General features: G+C 47.7%; 1 protein-coding gene across 1 annotated transcript; it reads right to left on the reverse strand.

Annotated features, from left to right (window-relative positions):
• Positions 1-906: 906 nt before the first annotated feature.
• TMEM269 (transmembrane protein 269) lies at positions 907-14,442 on the reverse strand. The gene is made up of 5 exons (XM_047085236.1): positions 13,736-14,442; positions 8,806-8,903; positions 7,992-8,135; positions 7,159-7,359; positions 907-1,272 (listed from the first exon to the last, which is right to left on the reverse strand). The coding sequence occupies exons 1-5, from the start codon at positions 13,825-13,827 to the stop codon at positions 1,136-1,138; spliced, it is 672 nt and encodes a 223-aa protein (XP_046941192.1). The 5' UTR covers positions 13,828-14,442; the 3' UTR covers positions 907-1,135.
• Between the last annotated feature and the right edge of the window lie 176 nt (positions 14,443-14,618).

Below are 14,618 nucleotides of genomic sequence, written 5' to 3' on the forward strand. Positions count from 1 at the left end.
GCAGTGTGATTCACCAGATGGTTATTTTAAAAATCTAATTTTAGACTTCCTACCTATTTACCAAATACATTGTTCTGCAAACCAAGAAATTAGATCTGAGGTAAAAGGTTCTCTGGCGCCAGAGTTGGAGAAGGGGCCAAGCCAGCCAACAATCCTTTGGAATACTGCTTGGAGGTAGAGGGCCCAGAGGCCGTGCTGGGGAGTCACTGCCTTCGGGCCTAAATTCTTTGTGAGGGGCAACTTTAAGGTTCCATGCAATATTCTTTATTTTTATTCAATTTGGATTTTAGAATATGAAGTGTGGGGTGCCTGGGTGGCTCGGTCGGTTAAGTGTCCGACCCTTGACTTCAGCTCAGGTCATGATCTCATGATTCTGGAGTTCGAGCCCCAGGTTGGGCTTTGCACTAACAGCCCGGAGCCTGCTTGGGATTCTGTCTCTCCCTCTCTCTGCCCCTCCCCTGCTGGTACTCACTCTCTCTCTCTCTCTCTCTCTCTCTCTCAGTAAATATATAAACTTAAAAAAAATATGAAGTGGCATCTGAATATCTACAGGTTAGTATTTTATAGTTGAGGAAAAAACCAGATGGGAACCAGGTGACGCCTTCAAGCTGCCAATGTGTCTAATCTCTAACTGAAGCAAAAGGCAGAAGCTTTGTCGAAATATAGAATTTTAAGTTACAAAATCCTGTATACATTCACACTGGGCAGCATGATTGTCCTGTGATTAGCTCTGCTCTACTGAACCAATCTGCAAGTTTAAGAAATGCTTTAATAAGCACCCTCCACGCCCCCTCACCCCCGCGCCCTGGAGTAATAAGGATCAGGCCAAGGTGGAGACTATACCAGTGCTAAAGGGTTTCACCCCACTCCAAGGGATTGACCTTAGTACACAACATCACCCAGCCGGTAACAGGGCTGGAACTCAAACCCAACCCAACTTTATCTTGGAAAGAATTCTGTTGTATATGACACAGCTATTGTCCCCAAGGGATTCAGAACCCTGAGTAAAGAGGAAGAAGTGAAGGCCACTGGCTCTATCGTGGGTTGCCTTGGTTCAAGGCACACGTATCTAGCACACAGGAGATATAGGGACAAAGAAAGATTTAGTGAGGCCAGTGGGAGTGGGTGAAGCTGTTCACTTTCTTTGGTGCTGTAGCCTGAAGCATGCTGCCTTGCCCCACAGAGCATCTGGAAAGAAGATGTAGGACAGCGACCACATCAGGCAGTAAAAAGCAGTTAGGGAGAATGGAGACACAAGCAGCATGATGACACCTGGAGGGAGAAAAAAGGCAAACATTCCATGTCTATGAAGCTCTCTGCGTGTATTTCCCGCCCTCTTCTCTCCCATCCCCATCCTCCCATCCTTCAGTTTTTACTCATCGGCCTAAGAAACAAGAAACAACGAGACCCGAGCCCTGCCTTTAAGAGGTTTTGTCTCTTTGTAACTAGATAATTATAATGTAATGCAAACTCGGGTTCCATTTGGTTGAATTCAGATCAGAAATCAGTCTTAGCCGAGAATAAATTTGAGTTGTCCAGACCCCTTGTTAGAAATATATGTATAGGGGCGCCTGGGTGGCGCAGTCGGTTAAGCGTCCGACTTCAGCCAGGTCACGATCTTGCGGTCCGTGAGTTCGAGCCCCGCGTCAGGCTCTGGGCTGATGGCTCAGGGCCTGGAGCCTGCTTCCGATTCTGTGTCTCCCTCTCTCTCTGCCCCTCCCCCGTTCATGCTCTGTCTCTCTCTGTCCCAAAAATAAATAAAAAAAGTTGAAAAAAAAAAAAAAAAGAAATATATGTATATATCTCCATCCATCCCAGGGGCGCCTGGGTGGCTCAGTCAGTTAAGCGTCCGACTCTTGATTTTGGCTCAGGTCATGATCTCAGGGTTCGTGGGATCGAGTCCTGTGTGAGGCTCTGTGATGACAGCATGGAGCCTGCTTGAGACTCTCTCTCCCTCTCTCTCTGCCTCTTCCCTACTTGTACTCTCTCCTCCCCCCCTTCCAAAAATAAATAAATAAACATTAAAAGGAAAATATATATATATATATATATATGAATGACATATATATTGCCAATTGTGTCAAGTTTAATATGTGATAGTGGCCAATACAATGTTACACATATGCAGAAGAGCACAGCAGACCTGGGACAGCTCTCTTTAGAAAGGCTTTGCGGGGCGCCTGGGTGGCGCAGTCGGTTAAGCGTCCGACTTCAGCCAGGTCACGATCTCGCGGTCCGTGAGTTCGAGCCCCGCGTCAGGCACTGGGCTGATGGCTCAGGGCCTGGAGCCTGTTTCCTATTCTGTGTCTCCCTCTCTCTCTGCTCCTCCCCCGTTCATGCTCTGTCTCTCTCTGTCCCAAAAATAAATAAACGTTGAAAAAAAAAATTAAAAAAAAAAAAAAAAAAAAAAAGAAAGGCTTTGGGGCGCCTGGGTGGTTAAGCGGCCGACTTCAGCTCAGGTCATGATCTCCCGGTCCGTGAGTTCGAGCCCCGCGTCGGGCTGTGTGCTGACCGCTCAGAGCCTGGAGCCTGTTTCAGATTCTGTGTCTCCCTCTCTCTGACCCTCCCCCATTCATGCTCTGTCTCTCTCTGTCTCAAAAATAAACGTTAAAAAATAAAAATTAAAAAAAAAAAAGAAAAAAGAAAGGCCTGCTTGCAAGGTGCCTGGGTTTGTGAGTTCAAGCCCTGCATTGGGCTCCATGCAGACAGTATGGAGCCTTCTTGGGATTCTCTTTCTCTGTCTCTCTCTGCCCCTCCCCTGGTCACTCTGTCTCTCAATATAAATAAAAAAGAAAGGAAGGAAGGAAGGAACGAACGAATGAACCAAGGCCGACCTGCTTGCCAGGTTGGCCTTTAACTGGAGTCCAGGAACATGGCTAGTAAACAGTTCCCTATATCAATATAGAACTTTCCTGGGGCGCCTGGGTGGCTCAGTCGGTTAAGCATCCAACTTCGGCTCAGGTCATGATCTCACGGTCCGTGAGTTCGAGCCCCACGTCAGGCTCTGTGCTGACAGCTCAGAGCCCAGAGCCTGTTTCGGATTCTGTGTCTCCCTCTCTCTCTGCCCCTCCCCCTTCATGCTCTGTCTCTCTCTGTCTCAAAAATAAATAAACATTAAAAAAAGAGTCTATTTCTAATATAGAACTTTCCCTAATGGGCAAGAATGGTTCCCCGTCCTTAGACTGTGCTGAGTGTTGATTTCCTTCTGTGTAAGTCTAGAATTTTGGTATTGCTAGGTCTAGGGTGCTGATGTGGCCAGCCCTTATAAAAACCTTGGACCCTGAGTCTCTAAAGAGCTTCCAGGTTCACAAGACTTTCATGGGTGTTGTCACAGTTTTGTGCAGGGTGGCCCCACAGGGAGGACACTTGAGGGGCTGTGCCTCATTTCCTCCAGATTTTGCCCTTTCATCTGCCCTTTGCTGCCTTTGCTTTGTGTCTTTTGCTGTAATAAGTCTTAACCATGAGTATGACTATATGCATCCTGTGAATCCCCAAGAGAACCACTGAACCTGGGGTGGTCTTGGGGGACCCCCAACACATTTGAATCTGAGATACACCACCAACAGGCAAAAGGGCCCCAACACTTGTGGAATATCTACTTTGCACTAGACAATCTGCTAGGTATGTTACAAAGATCGCTCCATTTACGTTTCACAATAATTCTGTGACTCAGAATCCAGTCTGTTTTTCAGATGAAGAGACAGAGGGGATATAACCTATACAAGGTCTTGATTCAAAGCCGTGTCTGCCTGACTTGTAAAAACTAGACAGCCTCGGAAAGCTCAAAGAGGGTTGGAGAGTACGAGGCAACATCGTTTCCGTGGGGATAACTACCATACATTCCTCAAGAGAAATCAGAACATATGATCTGACGGAAGACCACTTTCAGTTACAGAGATGTATTGGAGCTTTGGAATGCTTAATATTTCAGAACAGTCATTGATCTGTTGAGGCAATGGGACAATATTTTAAACCAGAGTTGTCCTGGAAAATGCGTGACATGAGGTCTCCCAGCCACAGGCCGGCTTTTCAGAAGCTCTGTGGGGGAGACGGAACCTCCGTCTAAAAAGGTGATTGGCTGCACTCCAGGTAAGAGGAATATCAAGAGTGGCCATTTTGGAATCTGTCCAGTTGGGCTCTGGTATTTTTTTTTTTTCAACGTTTATTTATTTTTGGGACAGAGAGAGACAGAGCATGAACGGGGGAGGGGCAGAGAGAGAGGGAGACACAGAATCGGAAACAGGCTCCAGGCTCCGAGCCATCAGCCCAGAGCCCGACGCGGGGCTCGAACTCACGGACCGCGAGATCGTGACCTGGCTGAAGTCGGACGCTTAACCGACTGCGCCACCCAGGCGCCCCTGGGCTCTGGTATTAAGTGGTATCGAAATCTGTGAGGTACAGTTTCCTCCTTTACTCTCACAGCCAAGACAATCCAAGGAAGGCTGAGGCCAAGCATATGGTTTATTGGGAGAAAAGGGGAGCCGTGGTATCTACAGGAGCAAAGAGCATTGTGGGAAACACTGTTGCTGAGAGATAGGAGGGCAGGTGGAGGGAAGAAGGGACTAGAAATTTCCCTACAGGACACATCTGTGCCAGAGGATTGATCTGCATCATCCCATTTAATCTCAAGAATCCTGAGGTAGGAATTATTGGCTTCATTTTATAGATGAAGAAAACTAAACTCAAAATAATGAGGTCGTCAGCCCAAGTTGATGCAATTAACACGTCCTGGCATTGGAACTTGAACTCAGGTCTGTTTAGCAGCAAACCCAGATGCTTCTCAACACTGTTCTGCCTCTGCTAGCTGGGCCACAGAGGAGCCACTGCCTAGAACTTGAGCAGGGGCATCGGTGCTGCTGGTACAGAGAAAGGGTATGAGCCTAAAAGGGAAGGTCAGGGGGCACCTGGGTGGCTCAGTCGGTTAAGCATCCGACTTCAGCCCAGGTCATGATCTCACGGTTCATGAGTTTGAGCCCCTGTCTGTGCTGACAGCTCAGAGCCTGGATCCTGCTTCAGATTCTGTGTCTCCCTCTCTCTCTAACCCTCCCCTGCTTGCACTCTGTTTCTCTCTCTCTCTCCTTCTCAATAATAAATAATAAACATTAAAAATTAAAAGAAAAAAGTACAGTCAGGATGAAAGCAGGGACCCTATGAACCAGACTGGACCCACAGGGAATAAAGAAAGAAACCAAGTATCCCTGTAGATGTTTGTCTTGTCCCCATGAGCACATCTCAAAAGAAGAAACACTGGTATTCCTTGAAGGAAGCCCTAAGTCAGGGAGAACTCTAGGGAGATATCCGCCAGGTCCCCAGTGTGGCCAGGACCTCAGGGCTTCCTCAATATCGGTTCTGTTCCCAACATGCATCTGAAGTCCCTTCGTCTGCTCTGTTGCCACCACCTCTCATACGACAGCAAGTCACTTTTCCTCTTTGTTCTCAGTCTCTCGCCATCTGGTCCCCACATTGTAGTCCAAGTGGCCACTTAAAACCGCTGCTCAGAAGTCCCTTCAGAGGCTTCCCCTTTGCCGCTAGGATCAGTTCCCCCAAACCCACCCCCTTCACGGACTCGGTTTCTATCACTAGGATCTCTCAGCAAGTTCCAGCCACACGGCTGCACGACCGCACCCAGCACCTTCTAGCCTAGAGCCTAGAAAATGCCGTTTTCTCTTCTGAACTACCTCTCTTACCCACCTAGCCAGTCATCTTGAAGGTCACCGTTTTTATTTTTTCCAGTTTTATTGAGATATTATGGATATATAACACAAAACTGTATTAGTCCAAGGTGTGCAGCGTAATGATTCGATATTTGTGTATCCTGTGACACAACCAGCAGTCTCATTAGTGTCTGCCACTGCACAGTTACCCATTTCCCTTTCTTGCGACGAGAACTTTTAAGATCTGCTCTCCTATCTACTTCCAAATACAATATTCTTTTTTTCTAATGTTTATTTATTTTTGAGAGAGAGACAGACAGACAGACAGCACAAGTGAGGGAGGGGCAGAGAGAGAGGGAGACACAGAATCCAAAGCAGGCTCCAGGCTCCGAGCTGTCAGCACAGAGCCCGATGCGGGGCTCGAACCCACGGACCGTGAGATCATGACCTGAGCTGAAGTTTGAAGCTCGACCGACTGAGCCACCCAGGTGCCCCTCTTTTTTTTTTAGAGAGGGCACAAGTGAGCGAGGGGTAGAGACAGAGAGAATCCCACAAGGGGCAGAGAGAAAGAGAGAGAGAAGTGGGACTCACCCAAAGCAGGGCTCATGCTCACCCGAGGCAGGGCTTGAACCACAAACTGTGAGATCGTGACCTGAGCCAAAGTCAGACGCTTAACCGACTGAGCCACCCAGGCTCCCCACAACATGGTATTGTTAACTGTAGTCACCGTGTTGTCCATTACGTCCCCAGAACTTATAATTGGAAGTCTGTACCTTTGACCACCTTCCCCCAGGTTCCATTTAAATGTTACCTTCTGAAGCATCCTTTCCACCCTTCAGACCATTTCAGTCTCATTAAGTCCCCTTCTCAGAGCACCCTGTGCTCCACAACACAACAAAACTATGCCTTTCTAGTGTCCAACTCTTGGTTTCAGCTCAGGTCATGATCTCACAGTTCATGGGTTTGAGCCCCGCGTCGGGCTCCGCTCTGTTAGCATGGAACCTGCTGGATTCTCTCTCTGCCTCTCTCCCTCTCTGTCATTATAAATAAATAAACTTAAAAAACAAACAAACAACTATGCATTTCTAGTTATTTCTGCCACTATTTGGTTGGGGTCTGTCTCCCCTATTAGACTGTGAATCCTGAGGCAGGAAGGGTTTGTCTAGTTTACCAGTTTGGTTCCCAGTATCCAGCATATGGTAGGTGTTCCTGATTGAACTTAACAGCATTCAACAAATACTTACTGAGCATCTACCACGTGGTTGGCACAATGCTAGGCCCAGGGATTACTGCACGAATGAAAGAGAGTCCTCTATCTGGGGGCAGTTTTAGTGTGTATAGACAATAAAAAAGTAGATACATTTCAGATGGTGATAAACTCCATGGACGCAAATAAAACAGGGTAAGGGAGATCGGGAGTGTGGGGGCGAGGTACAGGGTGGCCATGAGCAGCAGTGATAATAGACCAGCACTGGTGCCATTTGAAAGCAGTATTTTCACTCACCCCCCAGGTAAATCAATTTTTTCCAGTTCTCAGACCCCAGGATCTCATCACGTGGATAGTAGCTCTGGTCCATCATGAACAGAATCATAAGTGAGGCCATGCAAGACAGAATGAACGTGTTGCCTTTGGTCAGAAGGCAGGTGGAGGCCAAAACACAGGAAGCATAGCGGCAGGGTAGACCCTTGTATGTGAAGGGAACACCTGCCAGGGAAGGAAGAGGTGGAGATTAGCTGCCTCCCGCTGAGCAAAGCCAGCCCGTTGGGTCTTCCCTGCCACCCACTCCAGATCCCCCTCCTCGCCAGGCAATGGCAGGCTGTAAAGCGGTCAGCCGTTTGCAGAGATGGTGTGTGGGTTCTGTGCCGAATCCCCACGGGGAAGCAGGCGGCTGGGACAAGGCATGGGCCCCAGCACCAAGGAAGGCTCTGCAGGAGGGTCCTCTGAGGTCTTCTAGTCCACCCCTACGCCCCCTTGCATTGTGACCTTGGGCAAGGCAACTGCCCTTGGTTGCCTTGCTCAGTTTCTCCATCTGTTGTAGAAAACTGTGGAGGATGACCTCTAGTTCTGGATTCTGTGAGTCTCTGTGCACCACCCAAAGGTCATACAACGAGAAAAAGGCACAGCTGGTCCGAGAACCATGGGCCCCTGCCCCTCTCCAGGTCTCTGCCAGTGCAGCCTGCAGCCTCCAGTGGGCCTGGGGCACAGGACAAGGAAGGGAAAGGAACCAAAGAGGAGGGGAGGAGTCAGTTACCGCCCCCCCCACCCAAGGCTTCTGGCATCCAACAGCGCCCCTCCGTGGCTCCCCACCCTTAGCTACAAGGCTGGGGTCCACTCACCGGTTGAATAAAAACACAGGCGGAAGGTAGCAGCTAACACATAGATGACGGCCAGGAACGCATTCAGAGGCCCATCCACGCCTAGGAGCAGGGCTGAGGCCAGGCCAAAGGTGGTGAAGACAGCAAAGTCATTCAGCTCCACCCCTGCTCCAGGAGGTCGAGGTCAGAACTTATGCTCATTTGTCTTGCACTTTAGTCCCCTGTGGTGGGGGAGCTGCAGGGGTGCCAAGCCGGGACTGAGGTCCCAGAGAGCAACGGCTGCTCCCCTAGGGATCAAGGATGGGGGCGGGGTGGGGGGGGGCCTCCTGGCTCTGCCTCACATGGACCATGCGGCCTGAGGCAAATCTTTCCTTCTCAGGTCTTAGTTTTCCCGCCCTTTAACATCCGGGTTGGACCACAACTGGATACAAGTTCACAAGCCACGGAACCCTTTTCTTCAAGCAAACTCTTACATGGAAATATTTTCTTGTATTTTAAACCAGCCGCTCTGCTGGGGTGATTTTTCATTTCCCCCCTCCCAAGCACCGCAGCCACCACCCACTCCCAATTCCTGGGGCACCCCTAGCGGGGAGGCAGCACCGCCAAGGAAACTGCAGCCTGGGCAAGGATGGCTAAGGATCAACAGGTGAGCCCGCGGGGGGGCCTAGATCTGGACTATGGGGTTCCGGGATGGTTCTCCGGCTGTTTCTGCTGTCCTCGGAGGGAGGTGAGCAGGAGTGCTGACTCCTGAAAGCCTGCTGGATGTGAGAAGATGGAGGGAGACCCGAGATGGGCTCCTGGGGTCAGGGATCAGGGGTCTGAGGCCTGGACTCACCCGATCTGGAGCAGAGGCTGAGGTGTCTGGTTATCGTCCCAACTGCCATGTCTAATAGGAAGCTGATCAGAAGCATCCAGGAGGCACTGTAGCATTTCCTGAAGTGTAGGGCAGCAGGCCCCGACAGGACAGCTGTGTCATGGGCTGCACTGGGCAACCCCTCCACACACACACACACCCTGCCCTGCATGTTCCCCACACTCGTGTTCTTTCTGAAATACACTGCTTTACACACACACACACACACACACACACACACACACCCCTGCCATACTCTCAACCCACAGTCTTAAAGGGGGTGCCTCGAGCCCCTTAGATAATCGCTAAGGTCCCTTCCAACTCTAAATCCCAGGCATATCTGAGGGCACAGGGGTCCTATGTTCCCAGCCTCTGCAACCATCTCACTGTGGTTTCTCAGATAAACCACTCCCTACCCCTCTAGGCCTCTCTTCCTCCATCTGGAAAGTGACGGGGTTGGGCCAAATGATTTAATAGAGGCCTATTCAGATAAGCTATTTCTCCCAGTGCAAGTTTAGGTAACTCATGACTTTTAAGGAATTGGTCTCTTTCATTTAGGCTACGTCACTTACAGAGTTGTTCATAATATTCCTTTGTTATCCTTTTAAAGTCCATGAGATCAGTAGTGATGGCTCTCTTTCATTTCTGATACTGGTAGTTTGTGTCTTCTCTTTTTTTCTTTATTTTCTTGGTTGGCCTGCCTAGAGGCTTATCAATTTTATTGATTTTTCCAAAGAATCAATCAGCTTTGGGTTTCGTTGATTGTCTCTACTGATTTCTTATATTTAATTTCATTGATGGCTGCTCTTTTTTTTTTTTAATATTTATTTAGTTTGGGGAGAGCACAAGCAGGGGAGGGGCAGAGAGGGGAGACAGAAGATCAGAAGCAGGCTCTGTGTGGACAGGCTGGCACTGTGAGCCCAATGTGGGGCTTGAACTCACGAACTTCGAGATCGTGACGTGAGCCAAAGTTGGATGCTCAACTGACTGAGCCACCCAGGTGGCCCCCCACCTCCCCTTTTGTAAGTAGGCTTTGCACCCAGAGTGTGGAGCCCAAATGCGGACCTTGAACCCACGACCTTGAAATCAAGACCTGACTTGAGGTCAAGAATCAGATGCTTAACCGATTGAACCACCCAGGTGTCCCTCTCATTTTTATTATTTTCTTCTGCTTACTTTGGATTTAACATGCTTTTTTTTTTTCCCTAGTTTGCTAAGGTGGAAGCCTTATACTATTGATTTCTATCTCCCTTTTTTTCCCAATTTTTCTAAGGCTTTATTTTTTGGGGGAGGTTTTAGGTTTACAACAAAATTGAAAGGAAGCTACAGAAATTTCCCATCTACCCCCCCATCTCCCACCTATGCATAGCTTCCCACATGATCAATATCACTCACCAGAACAGTACATTCTAATTCTTGACACCTACCAAGGATGAACCTATGTTGACACATAGTCACCCAAAGTCCATAGTTTACCTTAGGGTTCACTCTTGGTGTTGTACATTCTATGGTTTTGGACAAACGTATGATGAGTATCCATTATTATAGTATCATGAAGATTATTTCCAATGTCCTAAATATCCTCTGTGCTCCACCTATTCATTCCCCCCACCCTCCTGTACCAATCACTGATTTTTTATTATCTTGATATTTTTGCCTTTCCAGAATATCATATCACTGTAATCATATAGTATGCAGCCTTTGCATATTGGCTTCTTTCACTTAGTAATATGCACTTATGATTCCTCTGTGTCTTCTCATGGTCTGATAGGTCATTTCTTTTTAGCACTGAGCAATCCTCCATTGTTTGGAAAATTTGGAAATACCTCAGTTTATTCATCTATTCACTTATTAGACTGTATCTTGGTTGCTTGCGAGTTTTGGCAATTGTAAATTAAACATCATAAACATCCAAGTGCAGGGTTTTGTGTGGACATAGTTTTCAGTTCATTTGGATAAATACCAAACAGTGTGCTTGCTGGATCATATGGTAAGATGAGGTGTAGCTTTGTGAAATTGCCAAACTGTCTCCCAAAGCGGCTGAACCATCTTGTGTTCCCGCCAGCGGTGAATGAGAGTTCCTGTTGCTCCACGTCTTCGCCAGCATTTGATGTCATCAGTGTTCTGGGCAACTCCTTTGGCCGGTAGGTGTGTAGTAATATCTCACTACATCTCCCTGATAACATACAATGTGGAGTATCTTCACATGCTTACTGCCATCTGTATATCTCCTTCGATGAGGTCTCTGTTAAGGTCTTTGGCCCATTTTTTAATTGAGTTCTTTGTTTTCTTATTGAAGAATTTTAAGCTTTGTCTATTTTACAGTCCTTTCTCAGATGTACCTTTTGCAAATATTTTCTCCCAGCCTATAGCTTGTCTTCTAATTCTCCTGATGTTGTCTTTCACAGAGGTTTCTTTTCTAATACATGCATTCAATGTTACAAATTTCACTATAACTACCACTTTCACTGCATCTCACAAATTTTGATAAGTTGGGTTTTTTTTTTAATTTTTTTTAACATTTATTCATTTATGAGAGACAGAGAGCACAAGCAAGGGAGGGGCAGAGAGGGAGACACAGAACTGAAGCAGGCTCCAGGCTCCGAGATGTCAGCACAGAGCCCGAAGCTCACGGACCACAAGATCATGACCTGAGCCGAAGTCGGACACTTAACCGACTGAGCCACCCAGGCACCCCAACAAATTTTGATAAGTTGTATTTTCATTTTCTTTTAGCTCAAAATACTTTTCTTCTTTAATGTATTATTTAGAATCGTGTTGCTTAACCTTCACATATTTTGGGATTTTCTAGTTATCTTTCTGGTATTGATTTCTACTTTAATTCCATGGGATCTGAGGGCACACTTCATATGATTTCTATTCTTTTACATTTGTTGAGGTATGTCTTATAGCCCAAAAGTGTGAAGAGAAGAATGTGTATTCTGCTGTTATTGGGTAAAGTATTCTATAAATATCAATTAGATCCAGTCGACTGATGGTGCTGTTCAGTTCAACTATCTCCTTACTGATTTTCTGCCAAATGGATCTGTCAGTTTCTGATGGAGGGGTGTTGAAATATCCAACTACGATAGCGGATTTGCCCATTTCTCCTTGCAGTTCTGTTTTTTTATCTCACATATTTTGATGATGTATATGATTTCCAAGATCTCTTTCAGATCTTACATTCAAGGATTCTGTGCTTTAGTCCAGCACATGCTCCCAGACCCCTCTAAAAGCAGCCACCATAGTCTCAGGCAAGGCTGCCCTAGAATGCCATTCCTAAGTCTACACCCTGATTGCAATGCTTGGATGACCAAGCAGAAGCAGAGAACCTCACCCCAGGCTTCAGCTGTCTCCAAACAAGCTCAGCACTACCTTTCTTTAGAGCCATACCTATGTGTCTAAAGGGAAATGGGCCCACCACCGTGCCATAAAAATGACACTCCCAAAACTGAGGCACCTGGGTGGCTCAGTCTGTTAAGTGTCTGACTTCAGCTCAGGTCATGATCTCATGGTCTGTGAGTTTGAGCCCCACGTTGGGCTCTCTGCTAACAGCTCAAAGCCTGGAGCCTGCTTTGGATTCTGTGTATCTCTCTCTCTGCCCCTCCCCCACTCTTGCCTCTGTCTCTCCCTTTCTCTCAAAAGTAAATAAACATTAAAAAAAAATTTTTTTTAGCTACACTCCCAGAAGATTGCACTGAACTAAGAAGTTAGAGATTTTCTGCTGTAGATATGCTCTACTTTATAAGACCCCCAAAAATCCAGACTTAGAGAATCATAAAATTTAACTGGAAGGGAACTCAAACATCATCAGGTAAAATGATTTAATGGACGAGAAACAGATCCAGAGAAGTCACTTGCTGATGGTTATAGAGAATCAAACAAGTTAGGAGGCTGCATTATAAAGGATTTATCTTTAAAGAACTGATTTCAGGGGCGCCTGGGTGGCTCAGTCGGTTAAGCGGCCAACTTCAGCTCAGGTCATGTTCTCGCGGTCCGTGAGTTCGAGCCCCGCGTCAGGCTCTGTGCTGACAGCTCAGAGCCTGGAGCCTGTTTTAGATTCTGTGTCTCCCTCTCTCTGACCCTCCCCCGTTCATGCTCTGTCTTTGTCTCAAAAATAAATAAACGTTAAAAAAAAATTAAAAAAAAAAATAAATAAAGAACTGATTTGAGGGGCGCCTGGGTGGCTCAGTCGGTTAAGCATCCGACTTCGACTCAGGTCACGATCTCGCGGTCTATGAGTTTGAGCCCAGCGTTGGGCTCTGGGCTGATGGCTCGGAGCCTGGAGCCTGCTTCCGATTCTGTGTCTCCCTCTCTCTCTGCCCCTCCCCCGTTCATGCTCTGTCTCTCTCTGTCTCAAAAATAAACAAACGTTAAAAAAATTAAAAAAAAAAAAGAACTGATTTGCCAAGGCATTGAAATATGATTCAATTTGTAGAAATATAACTTGCTTACAACTTTTTAGGGGCCCATAAACATGTCCCAGATTTTCCATAATAGTGCTGACTGTAAATATTCCCTAGATCATAAGTTCTAATTTAAGAATCAAAAATTTCTCATGATAGCCTGCCTACCCCAAGGATTATGTAAAGGCCACCAGAATAGAATCTCTTGGTTTTCTCATAAAGACCATTCTGGACTGCCATGGCTGGAAGGAACCTAGAGATCACAGTGCGAGCTCCTTGTTTTAACGATGGAGAAACCAAGGCTCAGGGATGCGACCTAAAGTCACATATCAGGCTGGTAGTAGAGCTGAGGCCAGGATCTTGGCCTCTTGACTCCCAGTCACTACCCTTTCTCCTGCCCCCGGTTGATCCTGGGCCTCAGTGCCTGGCTATCTAGGCTCCCCACTCCTCCCTGCATGCCATTGGCTCCAGCTCTTGGCTGAGATCCTCCTGGGCCCCAGACCTACTTGCAGACGCTGCAGAAGATGGAGAAGAGCCCCAGGATCATGTTGGCCAGGGACAAGGCATTGGTAACGTCCTTCCAGGAGAACTCATTCATATAGAGATGGATCTGGTCGTTGGTCAGGAAGAACCTGGTGCACGGATCTGGGGCTCCGGGGAGAGGGGTCAGGGGTTCCCAAGGTCAAAGTGTCCCAAAAGAGGCTCCCAGGACCAGGCAGCTCCTGTTCCCTGGACCTCATCCCAGAACTGTACCCTCCCAACACTGTTTCACTGACTAGAATGAGACAGGAGGTAGCTGGAGGACACCAGGAGGTAAAGACCAAGGTGCTAAAAATGGGTGTCTTGGGAAGGCACAACAGCAAAGCCCCCACGCCAGTACAGCCACAGTCTCCAACCCCTCCGTCTGCCCCCTTGCCTACAGTGCAGACCTCCCTCCAGCCCACGGTTGGCCCTCCTGGTACCCCCATGGCCCAGGGTATAAGGGATATGGGCCCTTCCCCTATCTGGGAGATGAGCCTTTTGTCATAGGTGAGCCCTTTAAAAAAAAAAAAATTACAAAGCTACTTTTCATATTTTTTATTCCTGTGAGGGGAGCCCCACAGGAATAAAAAATAACACTGGGAAAGGGCAAGCCCCTCACCCCCAGGAATGTTCCAGGGGGCGAGAGGCTACCCGAGGGGTAGAAAGCACAAAAGGGGGGGGCGCCTGGGTGGCGCAGTCGGTTAAGCGTCCGACTTCAGCCAGGTCACGATCTCGCGGTCCGTGAGTTTGAGCCCCGCGTCAGGCTCTGGGCTGATGGCTCAGAGCCTGGAGCCTGTTTCCGATTCTGTGTCTCCCTCTCTCTCTGCCCCTCCCCCGTTCATGCTCTGTATCTCTCTGTCCCAAAAA

Source organism: Lynx rufus, unplaced genomic scaffold (genome assembly GCF_022079265.1).
Source record: "Lynx rufus isolate CCGP_SWC_20201006 ecotype Redwood Valley unplaced genomic scaffold, mLynRuf1.p SCAF_2, whole genome shotgun sequence".
Classification (NCBI taxonomy): Eukaryota; Metazoa; Chordata; class Mammalia; order Carnivora; family Felidae; genus Lynx; species Lynx rufus.